Source organism: Quercus suber, unplaced genomic scaffold (genome assembly GCF_002906115.3).
Source record: "Quercus suber isolate HL8 unplaced genomic scaffold, Cork oak 2.0 scaffold_5, whole genome shotgun sequence".
Taxonomy (NCBI): Eukaryota; Viridiplantae; Streptophyta; class Magnoliopsida; order Fagales; family Fagaceae; genus Quercus; species Quercus suber.
In genome coordinates, this window is record NW_027069471.1 from 114254 (window position 1) to 135620 (window position 21367).

Consider the following 21367-nt stretch of genomic DNA (forward strand, 5'->3'; position numbering starts at 1 on the left):
AGGCTATTGGATTGTTAAAAACATATTCCAGAATGAATCTTGATGACTAAACTAGGTCCTCATCACGGAAATCAAGTTTCGTGAAGTTTTTATGGTCGTGCCCTCCATTAAATTATATAGAAATATGGATTCATCTCAGTATTAGATGAAGTGACAAGTTTGATATTTGATATTACTCTATATTTATTCCGTGATAAAGAAGTTTAATAGTCTTTGTGGTTTTAGACTTGAGATTTCTGCTTTTTATTTCCGAAGTTCATAAACTGTGAAATAATCACTATAAATGTTCTTTCTTATAACCAAGTAGTAATTATGAGAAGTTGTTTCTCTGTTTCTAAGAAAGCTTCGCGCTTCTCCTAGAACAGTAGAATAGTTGTCCCTTCTCTTAGAAGGTGAGTTTGTACTCCTTAAAATAACAAGGTTATTTTAAGGTTTGTTGGGTTTTTTCCTTTGTGGGGTGGGGAAAAACTTCAGTGTTTCTTTTTATAGTATCCTCTTTAAGTTTTTTCTCTCAGTTTTTTTCAAATCATCTGGAGAATTTGACCTTTAATCAAACGATACAGCAGTCCAATTTAAGGGAATAAGGTACAGGTCAAGGGGGGAGAATAAGTCTTCATGAACAGAGTGCTAGACAAACAGGTGTGCCTGGCTCGACAAACAGAGTGCTAGACAAACCAGTGTGCTTGGTCCAGCGAATTTATCTTAGCAGCAAAATTTCTCACAAGCAAATTCCTCAAGATGGTGCTCTACAAACGAATCTGGCGCTCTACAAATGGTCTCAAAATCAAGCATTGTGGCAACCATAGGGTACATGATGTCCCCTACAAATTCATGAATAAGGCTGTGGCAAAAAGTATTTGTGAAACAATAGGAAGGTGAATTTCCAGGTGTCCTATGAGACCTCCGCCAGTTCAGTGACAAGAAGGCGAATTTTCAAGCACAGTGGTTGATCGGATTGGAGAAGGAGAAGCAATTATGGAAATCAAAAATTCAGGGGATGACATTAATTCCAAGTCCGTTACAAATTCAAAATCTGTAACTGATAAGGAAAGGAAATCTAAGGCAAAAAACATGCGAAACCAAGAGAAGCCAAATCCATTATTCTCTCAATCAATTTTCAAAAATAATTGCCATGATCATCTATTCCCTCAATCACGTTCTGAAAATAAATGCAAAGGTGATTTATTCCTCTCACAACTCTTAGTTTTTGAAAAGGAAATAAGGAAGTTTGATATAACGGGTACAGCTAGCAGCAAAGGGGAACATGAGAAAATTCATAACTTCCCTTATGAAGTGGCAGGAAAAATAAATGCTTCAACGTGTAGTCTCTCTTCTCACTATTCTACTATGGAAGCAGCATTCATGGACTTCAAAGTGGGGCTGTCGTGGATGATTAGAATGAAACAGAATACAGAGTGGTTCTCGGTCACGGTTTGGTCAATATGGACATATCGGATTCTAGTCAAAACAAACCAACCTTGGTGCACTCCAAATCAGCTCACAAAGTGCACTATTGATTCTCTGTTATGCGAGGACATATCCCTAGCAGACAATGGACACCTCATAGATGAAGCAAAGATGTCCGGTATTGGTGTGGGAATACGGGAGAGTAATGGAGTTGTTTTGGCTTCTTTCTCACAAAAAATCCCTCCAGCATACAAGGCTGAAGAGATTGAGGCGCTGGCAGCTCTCAATGCATTGTCATTTGCGTTTGAGTTGGGATGTCGTAGTACTATCCTTAAAGGCGATTCTCTTGGACTGACTTAAGCTTTGAAGTCAGAAGAGCGTAGCTTATCACCAATGGGTTTGCTGACTGAAGATGTGAAAATGTTTGCTAACAGTTTTGTAAGATTGTTATATTCTCACATTAAGAGAAACAGCAATGGGGTTGCTCATAGTCTGACTAAAAATGCGTTATGCATACCAGATTTTCAAGTATGGATGGAAGATGTCCCATCATATATTGTTTCGATTTTAAAATTGGATGTAGTTGAATTTCATTAATAAAATCCATTAGTTTCTTTCTCCCAAAAAAAAAAAAAAGTAATTATGAGTGAAATTTCTTAAGCCTCCTAGTGGAGAGCTTAGCAGGCATGTATGGAAGAAGCTAATGTATCAGCTTAAGCTCATTGAAATGGGAATCAAAGGTCCGATTAGGTCAATTTTGAGATTGCAAAAACCTCATCCCTGTTACAGAAGATATGATTCACTACACCAAAATAAGTCAATTACATCCAAGTGTTAATACAACAAAATTAGTATAGTGGTATTAGACATAATATCACATCTAAAAATTAAAAGTCATTGCAGTAGTAACTTAAAAATAGTAAATTATTACATTAATAATAATTAGTTGTATTAATTTATAATTTTCAGTTGCAATAGAGATTTTAATACTAAATTGAATTTAGAAATTTTTTTGCAATAACTTAAATTGAAGAAATCAAATTTTTTTAATAACTTAAATTGAAGACACCATTGTAATAACTTGACACCAATTATATATTTTGCGATATATTATAATAGAAATTTCAAAGAGATGGCTTATTGCAACAAATTTAACATTGCAATAACTAAAATATCAATTATTTTACAATCTATTGCAATGACAAATATGAAGCTGCAATGAATACATTACAATGATCTAATTCCAATTATTTTACAATATATTGTAAGAAAAAATATGAAAAAAAATAACTATTACAATAAATATACCATTGCAATAATTTGAACCCATATTATTTTTGTCAATTCTTTACAATCTATTGTAATAAAATTGATGAAATAATAGCCTATTGCTACAAGATATTCGAAGTAATAAATTTTTTATTGCAATTTATATAAAGATACCCGCCAAAGATTTACGGGCCATTTATATAAAGCTTTGTGTGACAAAGACATTTACACCTTCATGGATGATAAACTTCGGAGGGGAGAAAAAAATTCAGAGGACTTCTCAAAACCATTAAAAGGTCAAGAATTTCGGTTGTTGTGTTTTTTGAAAATTATGCATCTTCCAAATGGTGTTTGGAAGAACTTGTTTGGATTCTTAATTGTAGGAAAAATCTTGGCCAATGGGTTTTACTAGTTTTTTATGGAATAGATCCATCAGAAGTACGTAAGCAAAAGGGAAAGTTGGGGTGGAATTGTAATAACTTGATACCAATTATACATTTTGCAATATATTGTAATAGAAATTTCAAAGAGATGGTTTGTTGCAACAAATTTAACATTGCAATAACTAAAATATCAATTATTTTACAATCTATTACAATGACAAACATGAAGCTGCAATGAATATATTATTACAATGATCTAATTCCAATTATTTTACAATATATTGTAAGAAAAAATATGAAAAAAAAAAAAAAAACTATTACAATAAATATACCATTGCAATAATTTGAACCCAAATTATTTTTGTCAATTCTTTACAATCTATTGTAATAAAATTCATGAAATAATAGCCTATTGCTAGAAGATATTCGAAGTAATAAATTGTTTATTGCAATTTATATAAAAATGCCTGCCAAAGATTTACAGACCATTTATATAGAGCTTTGTGTGACAAAGACATTTGCACCTTCATGGACAATAAACTTCGGAGGGGAGAAAAAATTTCAGAGGAACTTCTCAAAACCATTAAAAGGTCAAGGATTTCGGTTGTTGTGTTTTCTGAAAATTATGCATCTTCCAAATGGTGTTTGGATGAACTTGTTTGGATTCTTGACTATAGGATAAATCTTGGCCAATTGGTTTTACTAGTTTTTTATGGAATAGATTCATCAGAAGTACGTAAGCAAGAGGAAAAGTTGGGGTGGAATTGTAATAACTTGATACCAATTATATATTTTGCGATATATTATAATAGAAATTTCAAAGAGATGGCTTATTGCAACAAATTTAACATTGCAATAACTAAAATATCAATTATTTTACAATCTATTGCAATGACAAACATGAAGTTGCAATGAATATATTATTACAATGATCTAATTCCAATTATTTTACAATATATTGTAAGAAAAAATATGAAAAAAATAACTATTACAATAAATATACCGTTGTAATAATTTGAACCCAAATTATTTTTGTCAATTCTTTACAATCTACTATAATAAAATTGATGAAAAAATAGCCTATTGCTACAAGATATTCAAAGTAATAAATTGTTTATTGCAATTTATATAAAGATACACACCAAAGATTTATGGGCCATTTATATAAAGCTTTGTGTGACAAAGATATTTACACCTCCATGGACGATAAACTTCGGAGGGGAGAAAAAATTTCAGAGGAACTTCTCAAAACCATTAAAAGGTCAAGGATTTCGGTTGTTGTGTTTTCTGAAAATTATGCATCTTCCAAATGGTGTTTGGATGAACTTGTTTGGATTCTTGACTGTAGGAAAAATCTTGGCCAATTGGTTTTACTAGTTTTTTATGGAATAGATCCATCAGAAGTACGTAAGTAAGAGGGAAAGTTGGGGTGGAATTGGCTGAACATGAAAAAATTTTCAAGGATAACGTTGGCAAGGTGCAGATTTGGAGGGCAGCTCTAAAAGAGGTTGGCAATTTGTCTGGATTCCATTACGATAATGACTATGTATCTCTTGATTAGTATCATGCTTTCATGGGTTTTTTTATTTTTTATTTTAGTGGTTTGTCATAACCACTATATGAAACTGTTCTATTTTGATAGTATTTTTAACTATAAAGGTAGTCACTCGTTAGGCTACAAAGAAGAATATCTTACCAATTAAGAGTTTCTTCCATGTATTTTTTGAGAAAATTTCATCTCTTAATTGTTTCAATCTAGTATCATATGTGGGTTTCCAATAAGTTTGGTTCCTCACCCATGCAGAGTTTTCATGCAACTACTTGACAGAAGAATAAAAAAAATTGTAAAAACTATATATTTAGAATTTTGCTTATCTTCATACGTACGTTTCCAAATAATCCATTTCGTAACATGCCTTTTATGCTATGTGATAGGCAGTTGCCTTGAATCTAAATTTATCCTAGGAATTATCAAATGGATATCAAGCACTACATTAAACCGCACACGTTTATTTGTTGCTAAATACCCTATTGGAGTAGTTTCTCGTGCAACAGATATAGAAAAGCTTTTATATATTGAGTCAAATGATTTCCGTATCGTGGCGATCCTTGGCTTTGGGAGAATAGGTAAGACTACAATCGCAAGAGCTGTATATAACAAAATTGTTGGTGACTTTGAACGAAGTTTCTTTCTAGACAATGTTAAAGAAAGGTCTGGGACAATTGATGGCATAATCCAACTACAGGAGATACTTCTTTCTAAGATCTTAAGGGATGGAAATTAAAGCTGGACAACATATCTAGAGGAATCAATGTGATAAAGGAAAGACTTTGCCTTAAAAGAGTTCTTTTAGTTCTCGATGATGTGGATGAACGAATTATATATTTTGCGATATATTATAATAGAAATTTCAAAGAAATGGTTTATTGCAACAAATTTAACATTGCAAAAACTAAAATATCAATTATTTTACAATTTATTGCAATGACAAACATGAAGCTGCAATGAATATATTATTACAATGATCTAATTCCAATTATTTTACAATATATTGTAAGAAAAAATATGAAAAAAAATAACTATTACAATAAATATACTGTTGCAATAATTTGAACCCAAATTATTTTCGTCAATTCTTTACAAATTATTGTAATAAAATTCATGAAATAATAGCCTATTGCTAGAAGATATTCGAAGTAATAAATTGTTTATTGCAATAGCAAATATATTATTACATCAAAATTTTCATTAAAATATTTAAGGTTTATTGCAACAAAAAATTTTTGTAGCACAAACTTATTACCTCAAATTTTATTACAACATTTCGCATAAACTATTGCAATAACTTCGATGTTATTGGAACGATTTTTGTTGTTGTAATAAACTTTTTTTATTGTAGTGATTATAACCTTTTGAATATGAAGTTATAGGATATATATATATTCCCATATATATTAAAAAAAAAAGGATATATATTACTACATAAACAACAATTAAATGAATTATTACTGCATAATTTAAGAAACTTAAATGTCTCATGTCAAGATTTGTCATTGTGTGTAATTTTTGCGTATGTTTTATTTTATATTAAACATATATTATATGAAGTAGGTGTTGCTCACTTAATCTTTTTTTTTTTTGGAGGGAATTGCTCCCTTAATCTTGGTCCTTTAAATATAAAAGATAAGTTGTTTCACACAAAACTTGTTGGGCTATTTTTAATCAACCAAAAAAAAAAAAAAAAAAACCAATCTATATTTAAAATTTTTTTGGGGGCTAAACTAGTATTTTAAAATTTGACCCAAAATTAAAGGAAAATCCAGCTTTGTGCTAGGCCAAAGGAAAGATAAGTCATAAGTGAGTTATTAGATTTTAGTTTTTTTTTTTTTTTTTTTTTTTAGTTTTTTTTTAATCTTGGAAGATATTTATTGAAAGAAACATAAGACACGCATGGAAATTTTGCAGATGCCACTGTCAAGGCTGTCCTCACGAGATAAATTGGTTTGGAAGGAAAATAGGTCTCAAAGTTTCTCTGTTAAAACAGCATACTAGATTACATTTCGTATGGGGCAGCAGCAACGAGTTGAACACTCTGGTTTGGTGGCAGAATGTAAAATGTTGTGGACCTTAAATGTACCACCTAAAGTACGGATGTTTGTATGGAGGGCATGTTCAAATGTTTTGCCGACTCGGGATAATCTGCATTGCCAAAAGATTAATATTGATCCAAGATGTGAATTCTGTTGCCAACACTTGGAGTCCGCTGCCTACTTGCAATTGCTTTGGGAATGTCCTTTTGCACTAAATGTATGGGCAGCAAAGAGGAAAGCTACAAAAATGTTCAAATGATGCTCAAGATATTTTCATGCTATTTAGGTGGTTGATGGACAAACTTTCTCAACAAGAGCTGGAACGATGGGCGGTGATGGCTTGAGAGATTTGGAATGCTCAAAATAAATATTATTTTGAACATATCCAAACTCATCCCAAGTCCATTGTTGATGGAGCACTTGGACTCCTGTGGGAGTATCAACGCTTGATAGCTACTCAAACAAGTAACTGAATGAGTTTTGATAGTGCAATGCTTATATTGAATGGCATGTTTTTGTTCTGCACTACATGTTGTATGGCCACGGCCTTGTATATCTACATATTTACTGGTTTTAAACCAGTTTTGTCCTCCCCTTGAGTATAATATTTACTGTTGACTCGTGTATTTCTCTTTTATCAATAAAATTTCTATCTTTTATTTCAAAAAAAGAAAAATAATAAAGAGACAAGGGAAAAATAAAATAAAGAATAAGAAATTAAAATTGAGAAATGCAACTACAATATTTTCACAATAAATTTTAAATATTTGGTTGTTATTACTTAAGCTAATATTGGTAAGAAAAAAAATAATTTCATTAGTGTGTTCAAATTAAAATTAGTAACAACTTATCACATATAATTTGTTGTAAAAATGTTTTGAACGTACAACTAAATAAATTAAAATTAGATAATCTTTTTTTGGAGATGAAAAATTAGATGATCCTACAACTCACTATATCGCTACCACAAGTGCTCCACAAGATTTGTTAAAAAAAAAAAATACTATTGTTGGAAGATTTAAAAAATATAGTTGTTGGGAATTTAAAAAATATAGATGTTAGGAATGATAACAAAGGAAGATTGAAAAGAGAATAAAGAAATATTAAAGAAATAATGAAAAGATAATATTTAAATGGAATAAAAAAAGAATAGATAGCCTGTTGGAATTGTATTTGAAAAATTAGGTAAGTAAAAGACACAATAAACTGTTCACTCTCTAAACAGTACGAAAATTTGAAGAGGCTGTTGAAAATACTCTACCCGATTGTTGTTTTTGTTGGTGTAAAGGGAAAAATGAAAAAAATTTATATAGTCTTTGGGGGTATTGCAATGGAAGGTTTATTGTGAGCCTTTTTGTTTTGTCGAGGGAAGGACTAGTGTAATGTTGGTGGTTTGGGACTGGGAAGAGGAGGGTTATGCCATGGTCGAAACAATGGAAGAGGATATTTTTAAGGCTTTGTGCCTCAAAAAGGGGCTAATGGATTCTTCCCTCTCCTTTTAGGAAGTTTGTGGTATATGGATAAGGATGGAAGTAGATAAAAATGTGATTTGTCACCCTTCGAGGTTACTGGAAATTTTCTGGCAAGCAATTGGGACAGACCTTAATTCAATAAATCTTGACGTGGCTATTCAATAAAAGAAATTAACTTGATTTAAAAATAAATTACATGCGTGGTTTGATAAAAATAAAGAGACCAAAAACGACAATGTAAATGGAAAGTTTAGAATACTGTTCTGTTCTATCTTCAGTTTGTGAAATAAAATGCTAGTAGTTGAGGAAAAAAAAAAGTCTCTCCTGGTTGTTTGCAGTATGTTTCTTTTTCGTTATAGTTTCCTATTTACATGGTTGATGGATATTCTGATCTTATATTTTATATTTGTTAGAGATTTTTTATGCTTCAAGAATCTGGTATTACTTTGTTGTAAATGAAATAAGTTGTTTATTAATAATTTTGGCTCGTCTCGGGGAAAAAGTTTTTTATGTTAGTTTATTTAGTAAAGAAGGCAAGATCAATTCCAAATTGAGGCTCAACTATTAAGAGAGCCAAGCTCAAATATGATGATGTTTTTGTGAACAATCTAGCAAGTATGAGACTCGATTTAATATATATATATATATATAACTATATGTTTATATTTATACATGTATAAATATGTTCTTGTATAGACTTGATAGTGGCCAAGATTCTTTTAGCTTAATTGGCTTGGCTCTTAGCTTAATTGGCTTAATTGGTTGGCACTTCCTGGTGTCTCTAACGAAGATATCCAAGGTTTAAATCCTCTCTCCCAACTATCGAATTATTACCAAAAAAAAAAAGAAAAAAAGACTTGATAGTGGATTGTGTAAGACTTAAGATAAAATAAAATGGAGGAAAATAATACATATAGTCAACCCTAATTAATTTGTTGAGAATCCATAACCGACCTAAAAAATTTGGGATTAGGGCTTCTTGTTGTTTACAACTTGATAGTGGATTGTCTAAGTTTGTAAACAAGTTCATAAAATATCAAATTATTATTTATGATTTATTGATAATATAAATAGTCAATTTCTTAGTTATTATATATAATTTTTAACAATACAAGGTTGGTGAATCTAATTTTATTGAATTTATAAACTAAAATTGTTCTATCTAATTAACTCAAGTAATTTAGTTTCAGCTATAATTTAGTTATTAATTATTAGCATATATTTGTAAATGGGTAAAATTTTCCAGTTGTAGTGTTTACCACATATGGGAAAAGAATAAGCTAATCAAGCTTGAGTTTGTTCAACAAGAAAACAAGAAAATGAACCAAGCTTGAACATGTATTCTAGTTTGTTGACGTGTTGTTTCTTAAAAAAAAAGTTTTTTGATGCGTTCAAACTTCAAACTTGGCAAGTGTTCGAAATAAAGTTAAATGAACAATTCTAAAGATTTTAATACTCGGCTCATGTTGCCTTGTTTACAAACTTTTATGTAACCAAACTTAGTTTTTCCACTCTCTACTGGCATTTACTATGAGATCCATAGTGCTTTTATATATCAGGAGCACCTTTGAAGTCCCCCCTTTTTTTTTTCTATATATATATATATATATTTGATCGATTAGTTGTATATCTTCATTATTTATTTTGTACTCTGTATTTCTAGAACTCTTTTCTAATTCTATTCATCAAATTTTGTAATGTCAGGAATGAAAGTTTATTTAACTGATGAGAAGGAGTTGATTATGGAACCATCCATAAAATGGGCTGGAAATCCCAATGTCACTGTTGCTGTTAAAGCATTCGGTTTGAAAGCAACTGTCCAGGTGATTAGTATAGTTTACTGTGCAAGGAAGAATTTCTATTACTTGTGTGTGTGTGTGTGTGTGTGAGAGAGAGAGAGAGAGAGAGAGAGTTTTACTGCTTCTTTACACTGTTTAGTCTCAATGATTTCAGGTGGTGGATTTGCAAGTATTTGCAAGCTTTCCTTGGTTTGCCGATATCTATGTGTCTCTCATGGATAAGGTTTGTGATGATGTGTATAATTATTTACCATTGGGTCTACATTGCTCAAGTCCACCAGGCAGGCCCAAGGTCTATGCAACTTAGGCCTAGGCCTAAGGCCCACAACCAAAAAAAAAATTCCTTAGTAAAAAAAAAAAAAAAAAAAAAGCCCACAACCAAAAAAAAAATTCCTTAGTAAAAAAAAAAAAAAAAAAAGCTCCATCCCATTGTAAAAAGCCCAAAATTTTATAAAAATATAATATTTTTTAAATAATTGAGCACCTTTTTTACTTATAAATTAAGTTGTTGAAATTTATTAATTACAGTCATTATCACATTGTAAGTATTTTATAGTATATTTAGAATTTTTCTTTTTCATTTTTAACACAGCTTCTAAAATAGGAGATTAATAGAAATTTAACCTAATTGAAATCCTAAAATGTTTCGTGATTGGTCATCAATGATAACTAATCTCCCCTAATAGTTTGAGACTTTAATTTTTATAAACTAATCTCCTATAAAGCCACACACCAAATAATATCAATCTATCTATTTCTCTTAAACAGAATATATAGAATTAAAATTTAGATTACAACTTTACTTGACTATGCGTAGTCATATATCCAAGTTAAAGTTAGTTTCTTTTAACTCAATATAATATTTTTTGAATTCTTTTTGTTTAAATTTATGGTTCAACTATGATATTCTTTTTGTTTAAATTTATGGTTTAACTAAGGGCATATGTTAGTACACCATTTTAGGAAACTTTTTTATTGAAAAATAAAAAAGTAACTAACTAATTTGACAGCTTTTTTAATTTTTCTAAAATAGATGATTACGAAAGAAATGTGCTTTTTAGGTTATTTATCATGTGGCTATATGTGTATATTATCTTAGATCCAAAACCCAGCCAGTTGCTGATGCCTTTAACTACTGCTTTAAAGGACTTTAAACCCAGCTATTACTTGATGGTTCTAATTTTGAAGCTTTAAAGTCCTAAAAGGGTGTTTGTTTGGAACCTTTCTTAATGATTTTCATGGAAACTTAGGAAGGAATTTCAATTTGTGCTTCATGGAATAGGATTACTTTCAAGATGTCTTGGTGGTGAAATGGTAGACACACAAGATTCAAAATCGTGAAGGTTCGAGTCCTCATAAGGCATAATAATATTAAGGATGCTTATTAGCTAGAGATCTTGGATCAATTAAATATAAATTTATTTATTTGGGTATTGGGTTTATAAGCATTCTAGTCATCATAATAACCGGTAATGGTGGTTCAAATGTCATAATTTCTAATTTATTTTATTCTTTATTTACAGCAATGTCATTGATATCAAAGTGTTGCTAAATGTGGCTTTTGTCTTGCATAAGGAGGTGGCAGGATAGAATATAATAATATTGTGTGTAATTGCTCACAAGGTTATCAAAATCGAGATCTTACGTAAGATTGTGAGAGGTAAGTGGAAACGTAAATCGTATGATCGAATCGTGGATTGCAAGATTCTACATTATTTGAGAAAAAAACAAAAAAAACATATTGGTATGTTAAATAATCACATAAATTATATATTCATTGATATAATTATCATATATCACTATATCCATTTGTAAGTATCATTTAAAGAGGCCAAAAACCTCAAAATGTGACACTCTATTGGAATATTTTTTGTTTGGGTCCAACTGACTCTCTATATTAGAGTGGAAAAACTTGGTTTATTGGAATTTTATTTTTCATTTAGGTCCAATTGAGTCTTCTATCAAGTTAAAGAAGATTATAAGAAACAAAGGTCATTTAGGATCGTCAGAAACGGAAGCATATGTTGTTATTTTTAAATTTTAAGGAATATTTATTGAAACCATTGTCAATACATGTTGCTAAGGCTTACGTCTTTGGAGTTACTAAATTATGGAAATCAAGGAATTAGCTTTGTGGGGACAATTTTTGCCTAGACCAAGTGTTGCACTTGTAATCATTTTTGGCTTGGAAAGTCTCACATTGGAAGAATTTCCTTCCTCTTTCTACCTTATAAGGCAACCAAATTAGTGGTACTCTAACTCTATTGGCATGACATGCCTTATAAGGTAGAAAGAGGAAGGAAATTCTTCTAATGTGGGACTCTCCAAGCCAAAAATGATTATAAGTGCAACACTTCGTCTAGGCAAAAATTGTCCCCACAAGCTTGATACTGCTTTTTTTTTTTCTTGACTACTTGTTTAGCTTATCCCAAAATGACTGTTTTTCTTTGTATTCTGAAGTTCATCAGAGAAACTGTAGAGGCTGAGAAGGAAAGGAAGAAGGAGAAGAGGAGGAGTATAAGCTGGTTGATTATTGAATTGCAACAGGAGTATAAGAAACATGATTATGGAACTGGGAACACATGCTGAAGTAGACTTTGATTTCACTGTCATGGATGCAAATGCTTTTGTAGACTAGCTAACTGGAGCCATTGTTTGTGACCTCACGCCATTCACCAAGATCCTCCACATTGACAGCTACCCTATTAAATCTTAGTCCAGTCTTGTACACGAATTCATAAAACCAAAAGAAAAATACAATGCTGTTCATTGTCCTGTGGTCTCTTTAACTTCGGATTTGAACTTAATATTGCAGTTATTTGTATTTTGCCATTACAATTTATATCCTTGCATCTGAGTTTAGTTACAACTCTAGGAAAAAACACTGTATCTCAAAGTTGTCAATTCCATTCCATTTTGTCCTTTAGAACTATTTTTATATTGGTCTATTTCGTTGTACCATTTCATGGTACACACAATTTTATAATATATTCAATTACATTTTTTTTTTTTTGAGAAACAATATATTCAATTACATGGTTTTATAAATGTACCTAACAAATCATCACATACTTTTATAACATATTAAATTATCCATTCTAACACTGAATAATACACATTCTTAAATATTACAATTACATAATAAGGAGTTTTATAATACCTATTACATAATAAGAAGTCCATTAATTTAGGATGAATCAAGAAGTAAACCAATTTTCAAATATAACGTCAAGAGATAAAAAGGTTTGTGATGGATCAAGTTTCTTAAATTTGTCACATCCATATTGTTAAATCAGACAGTCAAAGTCAAAATTTTATATTCAAAGAAAAAAAAAAAAAAAAAAAAAAGAGCAAGAACTACACACGAGCCAAACTTACTGTACCCAACTAGAATTTAGTGAAGTTTGGATAGAGCTGAAATGGTTTTTTAGTGAGTTTCATATACTGTTTATGGAATTCACAAATATTGTTTTTAACAAAAATAATTTTAAAATTAGGCCCTATGGCATTATTTACACATTTAAAAATTATTTTACTACAGTATTTTCAGTTTTTAATTTTCAGTAATAAGCGGTATCCAATTAATTAAAACAAATGGAACAAACTAGAATGGATTAGAATTTATGAGTGACTCATACCCATTAATTAACCGAAACAAATTTTTTTGCATATTTGGCCAAAACAAAACGGCATTTCATCTCTTCTTATCTTATCTTGAATCTTGAAACATGGAAATCACCACCTAATCTTAGGTCAACTTCCACTATTTTCTACTGTTTTATTGACTGCGTAGTGGTCTCTTTTTTTTTTTTTTTGGTTAAATTATAAATTTGACCTTTTAATTTTGTCTAAAATTCAATTAAATTTTATAACATTTTGATATATTAATTTTAATCATATAACTTTTACTTTTATTCAATACAACGGTTTCGTCTAATTCCACAACAAGGTGCCAATATGGGCTTGTTTGATAAAAGATTTCTAATAAAGCTGTTTAAATTTAATAAAAATATGTATGAGTGAAAAAGTGTGTGAAAATATATGTTGTGGTATTTAAACAACAATTTTCATTATTTAAACACTTTTACCAAACGGGACATAAACATCTCGTAAGCGACGTCATTTTGGAAGTATAGAAAAGATTACTCGAAAACAAATGAAAGTTATGAGATTAAAAATCAATAAATCAGAAACTATAATATCCTACTTAATTGAATTTTTGACAAAATTAAAAATATTGTTTATTATTTAGCTTTTGTTTTGTTTCTTTCTTATCAGTATCTTTATATAATTTTTATATTAAAAAAAAAAAAAAATGACATGATATTGTCCATTGCCCTCTCTTGTCTTGACTTGGGTGAAAAATCGAAAAACGACTCTGCACCTTGGGTTTCGTTCCTATCCCAAAACAATATTTGTGACTATAAATATAAACAATATTTGTGTATTTGAGTATTTTCATTTCCATTTTTTCTCTTTGAAAAGCTAAATTTAGTCTGAGACTCTGAGAGAGTGAGAGAGCTTCGATGATGGCGTTACCCGTGGTTGACACAGAGTACCTGAAGGAGGTCGATAAGGCTCGTCGCGATCTCCGTGCTCTCATCGCCTCCAGAAACTGCGCTCCTATAATGCTCCGCTTAGCGTAATCTCTCTCTCTCTCTCTATTACTATACTTGTTTGTTTCTCGAGAAACTGCGAGAAAAGAAAAAAAATGGAATATGTAATTTTGATTATCGTTTGTGTGTGTGTGTGTGTAGTTTGTGTTTTTCTCAGCGATTAGATTAAACGAACAGTTAATTCATGTCATTATGCTTGTGCTATGCTTGGATTAATAGAAAATTATATCTAAATGAGTAATAAAAATAAGTCAATACTATAATTGAAATTGAATAATATACAGGGAATTTTTTTCAAAAAAAAAAATTTTTATTTCAAGTTACGCCATGAAAAACAGTGTGCGTGTCCAATTTTTTATTGACTAAAAAATTATAATTTATCATTGTTTAAAAATAATGAAAATATTTTTAAAATTTCTTTAAAAATTTAGTATTTAGTTTTAATCTGAGTAGTATTTTAAATTTCCTGATTTTTTTTTTTAATGAAGTTTCACTTAGAGCAAATTTTTTTAATAATTTTAATGTGTTAGTGTTAATAGCAACTTTTATTATATAGTATATGAAGTAAATGATATAATTCTTTTATATGTGTGTGCGCGCGCACACGCGCGCGAATTGCCTTTAATTGTTTGTACTTTTATGCAAATATTTGCATTTTGTAAGATTTTCTTTATTTGTTATATGGGTTTTTAATTTTAGTTATAATTTTCGGTTTCTTTGTAGGTGGCATGATGCGGGCACGTATGATGTGAACACGAAAACAGGTGGACCGAATGGGTCGATCAGGAGTGAGGAAGAGTATAAACATGGTTCTAACAATGGCTTAAAGAAAGCCATTGATTGGTGTGGTAAGGTTTTCGATTTGATGCTAATTCTATGAGTTTTCCACTTAGAGATGCATATATGTATTGATGGACTAATAGGAAGCAGTGTTAAAAAGTAAGTGCTGTGTTGCCAGTTAAGAATTATATGTGACAGCACTCTGTAAGGCTTGGATTGGATGTTTGGTGCCTAATGTTTGTCATAATGAAATCTGATTAAAGTATAGCTCTACTTAGAAAAAGTAGGCTTTCAAAAGTTGCACATAAGTAAATATGTTAAAAGCTGGAAGAAAAGGCTGATGGCAAATAGGCTCTTTATAGGAGGGGTGTCCAATTTATAAGAAGTTGGGGTTTCCTCATCTTTTAGTGATGGTTCTTCTTATAGCAAGCAAAGTTTGTAATGAAGGTGTTAGTAATGAGCTTGAGTTTAAACAAGGTTGAGTGGTTACTGCAAAAACTTTCTAAATATGTGTCTATTTTGTATAGGTAATTAAGACTACAGCATGCAAAGAAATAAAATTTGTTGAACAAATCTAAATGGAATTGGTTTCATTCGATGTTATGGGGATATTATAGGAATTGTGGGAATTTTATAATTTACTTATAATGAATTGTATAGAATTCACAGAGTAGAACTTTGAATGATTGTGCATGTATAACATAAACATGAAATTTGCCAAGAGACTTGTGACTGGGGCATTGCTTGGCTCTCTTGGGGAGAAATCTGTGTTTGAATCCCGCACCCCCACTTGTTGCAAGCTAAAAAGTATATATGTAAAGACTTTAGAAAAAATAATTTGGCAATTTCGGAAAAAAATCTCAATGTGGCCCTTACTGTTAAATTTGTATTGAAAGTTGTCTTGGAAGATTGATCTTAAATTGGATTTTAATTTTTATTTGATGGGTGTTCTCTTTCTGATGTCAGAGGAGGTGAAGTCTAGACATCCGAAGATTACATATGCTGACCTATACCAGGTGATTATGGTTTTGAAAAAGTCCTTGCGCCTAATTTATGAATTCCTCGATCTGTTTGAAAATCATAGGGTTTGACATAGTGTGGTTTCTGTGATGAAGATATCAAACAAGAGGCTAGATAGAACAAGAGGAGCAAGAAACATGTTGCTTTGATAAATCATAACTGATTTGAGGTTTGTAAGTGTCAAGAGTAAACTGACTTGTGATCAATCACTTGTGTTTTCAGCTTGCTGGTGTTGTTGCAGTTGAGGTCACTGGAGGTCCAACCATTGACTTTGTTCCTGGCAGAAGGGTATGCTATCGTGGCATATTTTTAGAATATAGCTTATTACCATTATTATTCTTTGTCATTTACTGTTTTTCCTTTTTCTTAGGATTCAATTGTTTCTCCTAAGGAAGGGCGACTCCCAGATGCTAAAAAAGGTAGTCCGATACTTGGTACTTATTAACTTCTAAATAAACAAAGCATTTATATGAAGAAAAATTTATGATTGTCTTGTTTTCTTTATGCGTCTTTAGTGACTTATAACTTCTAAACAGTTTGAATATGAAGGTTTTGGAGTTTTTTGGTTAGACCAGATCATATGGTTCTACTAACTTTATATGCCATATCTAGGCATTTTGTTCATTTGTTGTGCTGCATTTGGATTGGGAACAGAGAGCAGAGATTTAGGATTCTTTTGATTGCCATTCCAATGTTTAATGGTCTTTAAGTTAAATATTTTGTTCTCTTTCCTCCTGTTTTCCCTGTTACAGCACAACTTTGTTTTTCCTTCTTTTGCACTAGTATTTCTTCTTTTTATTTATTTTTTTAATTTTAAAAAGCTACATGATGCATATTTTGATTGTGAGGTTATCATTTTCACATTTTTGCTTTGTTAAGTTGTGAGCTGCCATTGTTATGGCGGAAGCCTTACGAGAAGTGTTTCATGTGCTTCTGTGTATGATTTAATTTGGTTACACAAACTGCACTATGGAGTAAACTTTTCCCTGTGAATTTTGTGGTAGGTGCACCTCATCTCAGGGACATCTTTTATCGTATGGGTCTGTCTGACAAGGATATTGTTGCATTGTCAGGAGGCCACACTCTGGTAATTCTTTCTTCACTTTTTCATCTTTACATGGTTTTCTTTTGTAATAGGAACACATTTTCACCCCATTTTGCATGCTCTGTTGTTACAGGGAAGGGCACATGCAGAGAGATCAGGTTTTGATGGCCCTTGGACCAAAGAACCTCTGAAGTTTGATAACTCATATTTTGTGTAAGACTTAAACTAGGGCTTGCAATTTGTTGTGTCTCTACCTTCTTATAGACATTGTTGAGAGCCTTTGATTTTCAGCACCCATTCATAGTTACTCTTGATTCCAGGGAACTTTTGAATGGAGAATCAGAGGGGCTGTTACAACTTCCAACTGACAAGGCTTTATTGGACGATCCTGAGTTCCGTCCTTATGCTGAACTGTATGCAAAGGTAACATGGGCCTATTTCAGCCAAATGCCCAATACAAAATTGTTGCCTAGCTTTATACTTTATGGTTTAGAATATACGGTCACTTACAGATAGGAGGTCACCTTTACCTTTATTATGGTCGTATCTTGCTGCTTGAAAATGCAATGGAGTTGATCACTTGCTGTTCTTCCCAGCTCAATCTGAGATTAGTGTTTGGCATTATACAAGATGATTCCATGTCTATGGAGTAATCAAGTATAGCTCATCCATGTGCTAATAGAGACAGCAAACTCCAAATTCTGACCTGCCAACCTGCTTGAATATTGGTTGATTCAAGTGGGGTTACAAATTAAATGCGCACCTTATCTTATTTTATTGTAACCAACCTTGTACCACTTGTTGGGTATGGAGCAATACTCTCTGCTATGGCAGACATGATACTGGTCCTACTCTAATTAATCTTTTCTTGAAAGGTACATGTTTTAGATACATATGAGTGTTTCTCGTTTTATGGGATTTTATGGGATTCACAGTTTGGTATTGGATTGTATTTTAAATAATAAATTTTTTTCTTTGTATTAACTCAACTCACCCTGATCTAATCCTATAAACCAAATGGGTTAAACATGGCTCGTTGGCAGCTGCTATGCTGCAATCAGTTCCTCATAAGGAATGCTGAGACATTTAAACCATGTGTAAATCAAATAGTTCAAACTATTTGATTTATGCACCTGTTTAAGTGACTAGTGGTGCTAGCTTCTGTGCTTTCTTTTAACTAAGCTATCATTGCAATTTTATTTCTTGATCCATGTCAGGATGAGGATGCTTTCTTTAGAGATTATGCAGAATCACATAAGAAACTCTCAGAGCTAGGGTTTACTCCAAGGTCCTCTGGGTCCAAGGTAATCACAAAGGATAGCACCATTTTGGTTCAAAGTGCTGTTGGAGTTGCAGTTGCTGCCGCTGTGGTGGTGTTGAGCTACTTCTATGAAATTCGTAAAAAAATGAAGTGAGCATGCATGGCTTAGTTGATCTCTCTCAAATGTCACAAATATTATCCCTATGAATCAGTGGCTTTGAGTTCATTTTTGCAACCCAACTGCTGCAATAGTTCTTGTACTTATCTCTACTAATAACATGGGCCGGGGCCTTACTAAAAGCTTGGCCACTTTATGAACTAGTGGAAAGATACGGTGAACTTTCAGGCCAATTTGAATTAAATATAAATGGAGGCTGACATATGAATTTTTATATTTAGTTAGATACTCTTGTTCGCTTCCTCTTGAATTGTTTTCTTTGTCATATTTGATTATAAGAAGTCTGTTCACTGTGAATGCTTACAAAATTATATTGATCAGTGGAGTCTTGTAAGTTGTAACAATTCATACCTTGCATGCATGTGGGGTTTGAGCAAGAAAAGACAGTTTGCTGTGCCTGTACTCATATATGTACAAGGATTGTAACAAACAATTAGTTTTATGGGAAAACTATTATAAGGATAAAATCTAGGTATAGTTCTTCTGGTGGTGTGGTTGCATAAGTTTTGCAATTAAATTCAATCACTTGATAAATTTAACGACCTTGGAAGAAGGTAACACCTTTTGTGCCGCATTCATTAATGCAAGCACAGTTGAATATAAGGAATTGTACCAACTTTTGCCTAATATCAACTTTGTGGATGTGTGAACAAGTGCCTACTGTCTTGGTGGAGTATGGTAGGATCTTGTTAGTTCTAGTAATTATAATTTGAATTGGGTTGGAAAAAAAAATGGCACACTTGATGTTTTCTACCAACTCATCAAGAAAAGAAAATTCAACAGTCTTTATCACATCATTACTGTCATCTAATAGGCCTATAATCAATCTGAGCAAACAATACCTGTGCTACCTTAACTCCAATTCAAACTGTACTTAGACCTTGTTTGCTTGGCAGAAATAGAAGACCTGAAAAACAAGGGAATGATGCTGGAAAGATCTGAATAGGGAGAGCAAGTAAATAATGGGTTAGACTTATAGGGTGCCAAATTTTCAAGCTGTATCCATAATGTTGGTCGTTGAAACAGAGTTTGAGCAATAGTTTTTGAGGCCCCACGTGAGGGCAGGCCAAAGAGGTAGGTATAAGGGTTTTTAGGACAGCCCCACAAGTCTTGTTCAAATACCTAAGCACATGACATTCATATTTTTTTGCTGCGCTGTTTGTCACCGTACATTCAAATTATTGTTCTATCTTTAGCCATACCCTCTCAAGTTCCTTTGACAAGCCATGTAATTATAATTTTCATTCCCTTATTATTAATATATATTTTTTCACACTTTGATTTTCTTCTTCTGGATTGTCTTTGTGCATTTTGTAGGGAAGACTGGTTAGGATAGAGACCATTGTGCTAACAACTAGCATGTAATTGACCTAACTGATTGCGACGATAGGTACCGTCTGATTGAAACAGGAGAGTACAAGATGCCCACTTGCTTAATGTGCTTAGTTATATGATTAATCCTACATTAAACATAAAGTTTTAGTATAATTTTTAACATAAAAAATTTGGAAGAATTTTTGCTTTCTTCTTTTTTTCTGTTGTAGCATCATAGATAGTTTTGAATATAGATAGGGATAAAGAGATAAAAGATGAGTACTTTGTGGCCAGTGGGGGAGTGTAAGATCATAAATTTCTAAATAGTTCAACATCAAAGTGAGGCCAAAGTTGAACTCAGTGGTGCTAGGACAGTCAGAAAGGGTGAAAAAAGGTAGGTGAAATACACACCCAAATAACTACACAAGTGGACAACTCTCTTTATCTCTCTCTCTTGGAAAACAACCTCTTCCCATAAAAGCTCTTACCATCCACTTGATTTTCATGATGGGAGAGAGAGAGAGAGAGAGAGTCCATGTGTGGTGGTGGGTAACAAACAATATCAAATTGGGAGGGAGTGAGAGAGATAACAACAAAAAGATGAATCAACCTCCTCATCCCTATATCTTCCCTTGTGGTCTAAACTTGTACTACAAGGTTGGGGGCAAAAATAAAGAAAAAGTGGAAGGTGAACCGAAGCCCACATACAACCACAACCACACTCATTACCTTTTTCCTATTCTCCCCTTTTCTTTCATCATCCTCCTGGCCCTTTAACCCAACCTCCAACTCTTCTAGAAGCCCCTCTCTCTCTCTCTCTCACTCTCTCTCATGCATGATAATGTACCAATAGAATAAAGAACCACAACTACCATCCCTAATACTTTTGTGCACAAATATAGCAGAACCACTTTTACAATTTCTCCCAAAATCCCCACTACAACTAACCAACAAAAATTTTATAAAACACACACACACATAATATATATATATATATATATATTTCCTTATTATACCATGAATCTAACTTATTTCATTTGATTCAAAGAATCTAAGGTGTAATTCTGTGCAATGACATGCCCATAAAATTTTGAAGTACAGACAGTCATACTGGCCAAGGACAAAAAAATCTGCAAATAAGTCACTATTTAGCATTAATAGCATCTAGACAGTATAAAAACTTAAAAAGAGTTAAGAAATTAAAAAAGAAAAATGTTTAGTAATCTCTATGC

At 31.9% G+C, this 21367-nt stretch overlaps 1 protein-coding gene across 1 annotated transcript; it reads left to right on the plus strand.

Annotated features, from left to right (window-relative positions):
• Positions 1–14262: 14262 nt before the first annotated feature.
• Positions 14263–19041, plus strand: LOC112037058 (L-ascorbate peroxidase 3). Its single transcript, XM_024069873.2, has 9 exons — positions 14263–14563; positions 15261–15385; positions 16284–16333; positions 16560–16625; positions 16708–16756; positions 17342–17424; positions 17516–17595; positions 17703–17805; positions 18600–19041. The coding sequence occupies exons 1-9, from the start codon at positions 14448–14450 to the stop codon at positions 18795–18797; spliced, it is 870 nt and encodes a 289-aa protein (XP_023925641.2). The 5' UTR covers positions 14263–14447; the 3' UTR covers positions 18798–19041.
• Positions 19042–21367: the final 2326 nt, after the last annotated feature.

Excerpts from the sequence above, each read along its gene's own strand:
- LOC112037058 (XM_024069873.2), top strand. The coding sequence starts at position 14,448 with ATGATGGCGTTACCCGTGGTTGACACAGAGTACCTGAAGGAGGTCGAT. Across the intron at positions 16,334-16,559 it reads CATATGCTGACCTATACCAG|CTTGCTGGTGTTGTTGCAGT; the intron begins GTGATTATGGTT and ends TTGTGTTTTCAG. Across the intron at positions 16,757-17,341 it reads ACTCCCAGATGCTAAAAAAG|GTGCACCTCATCTCAGGGAC; the intron begins GTAGTCCGATAC and ends ATTTTGTGGTAG.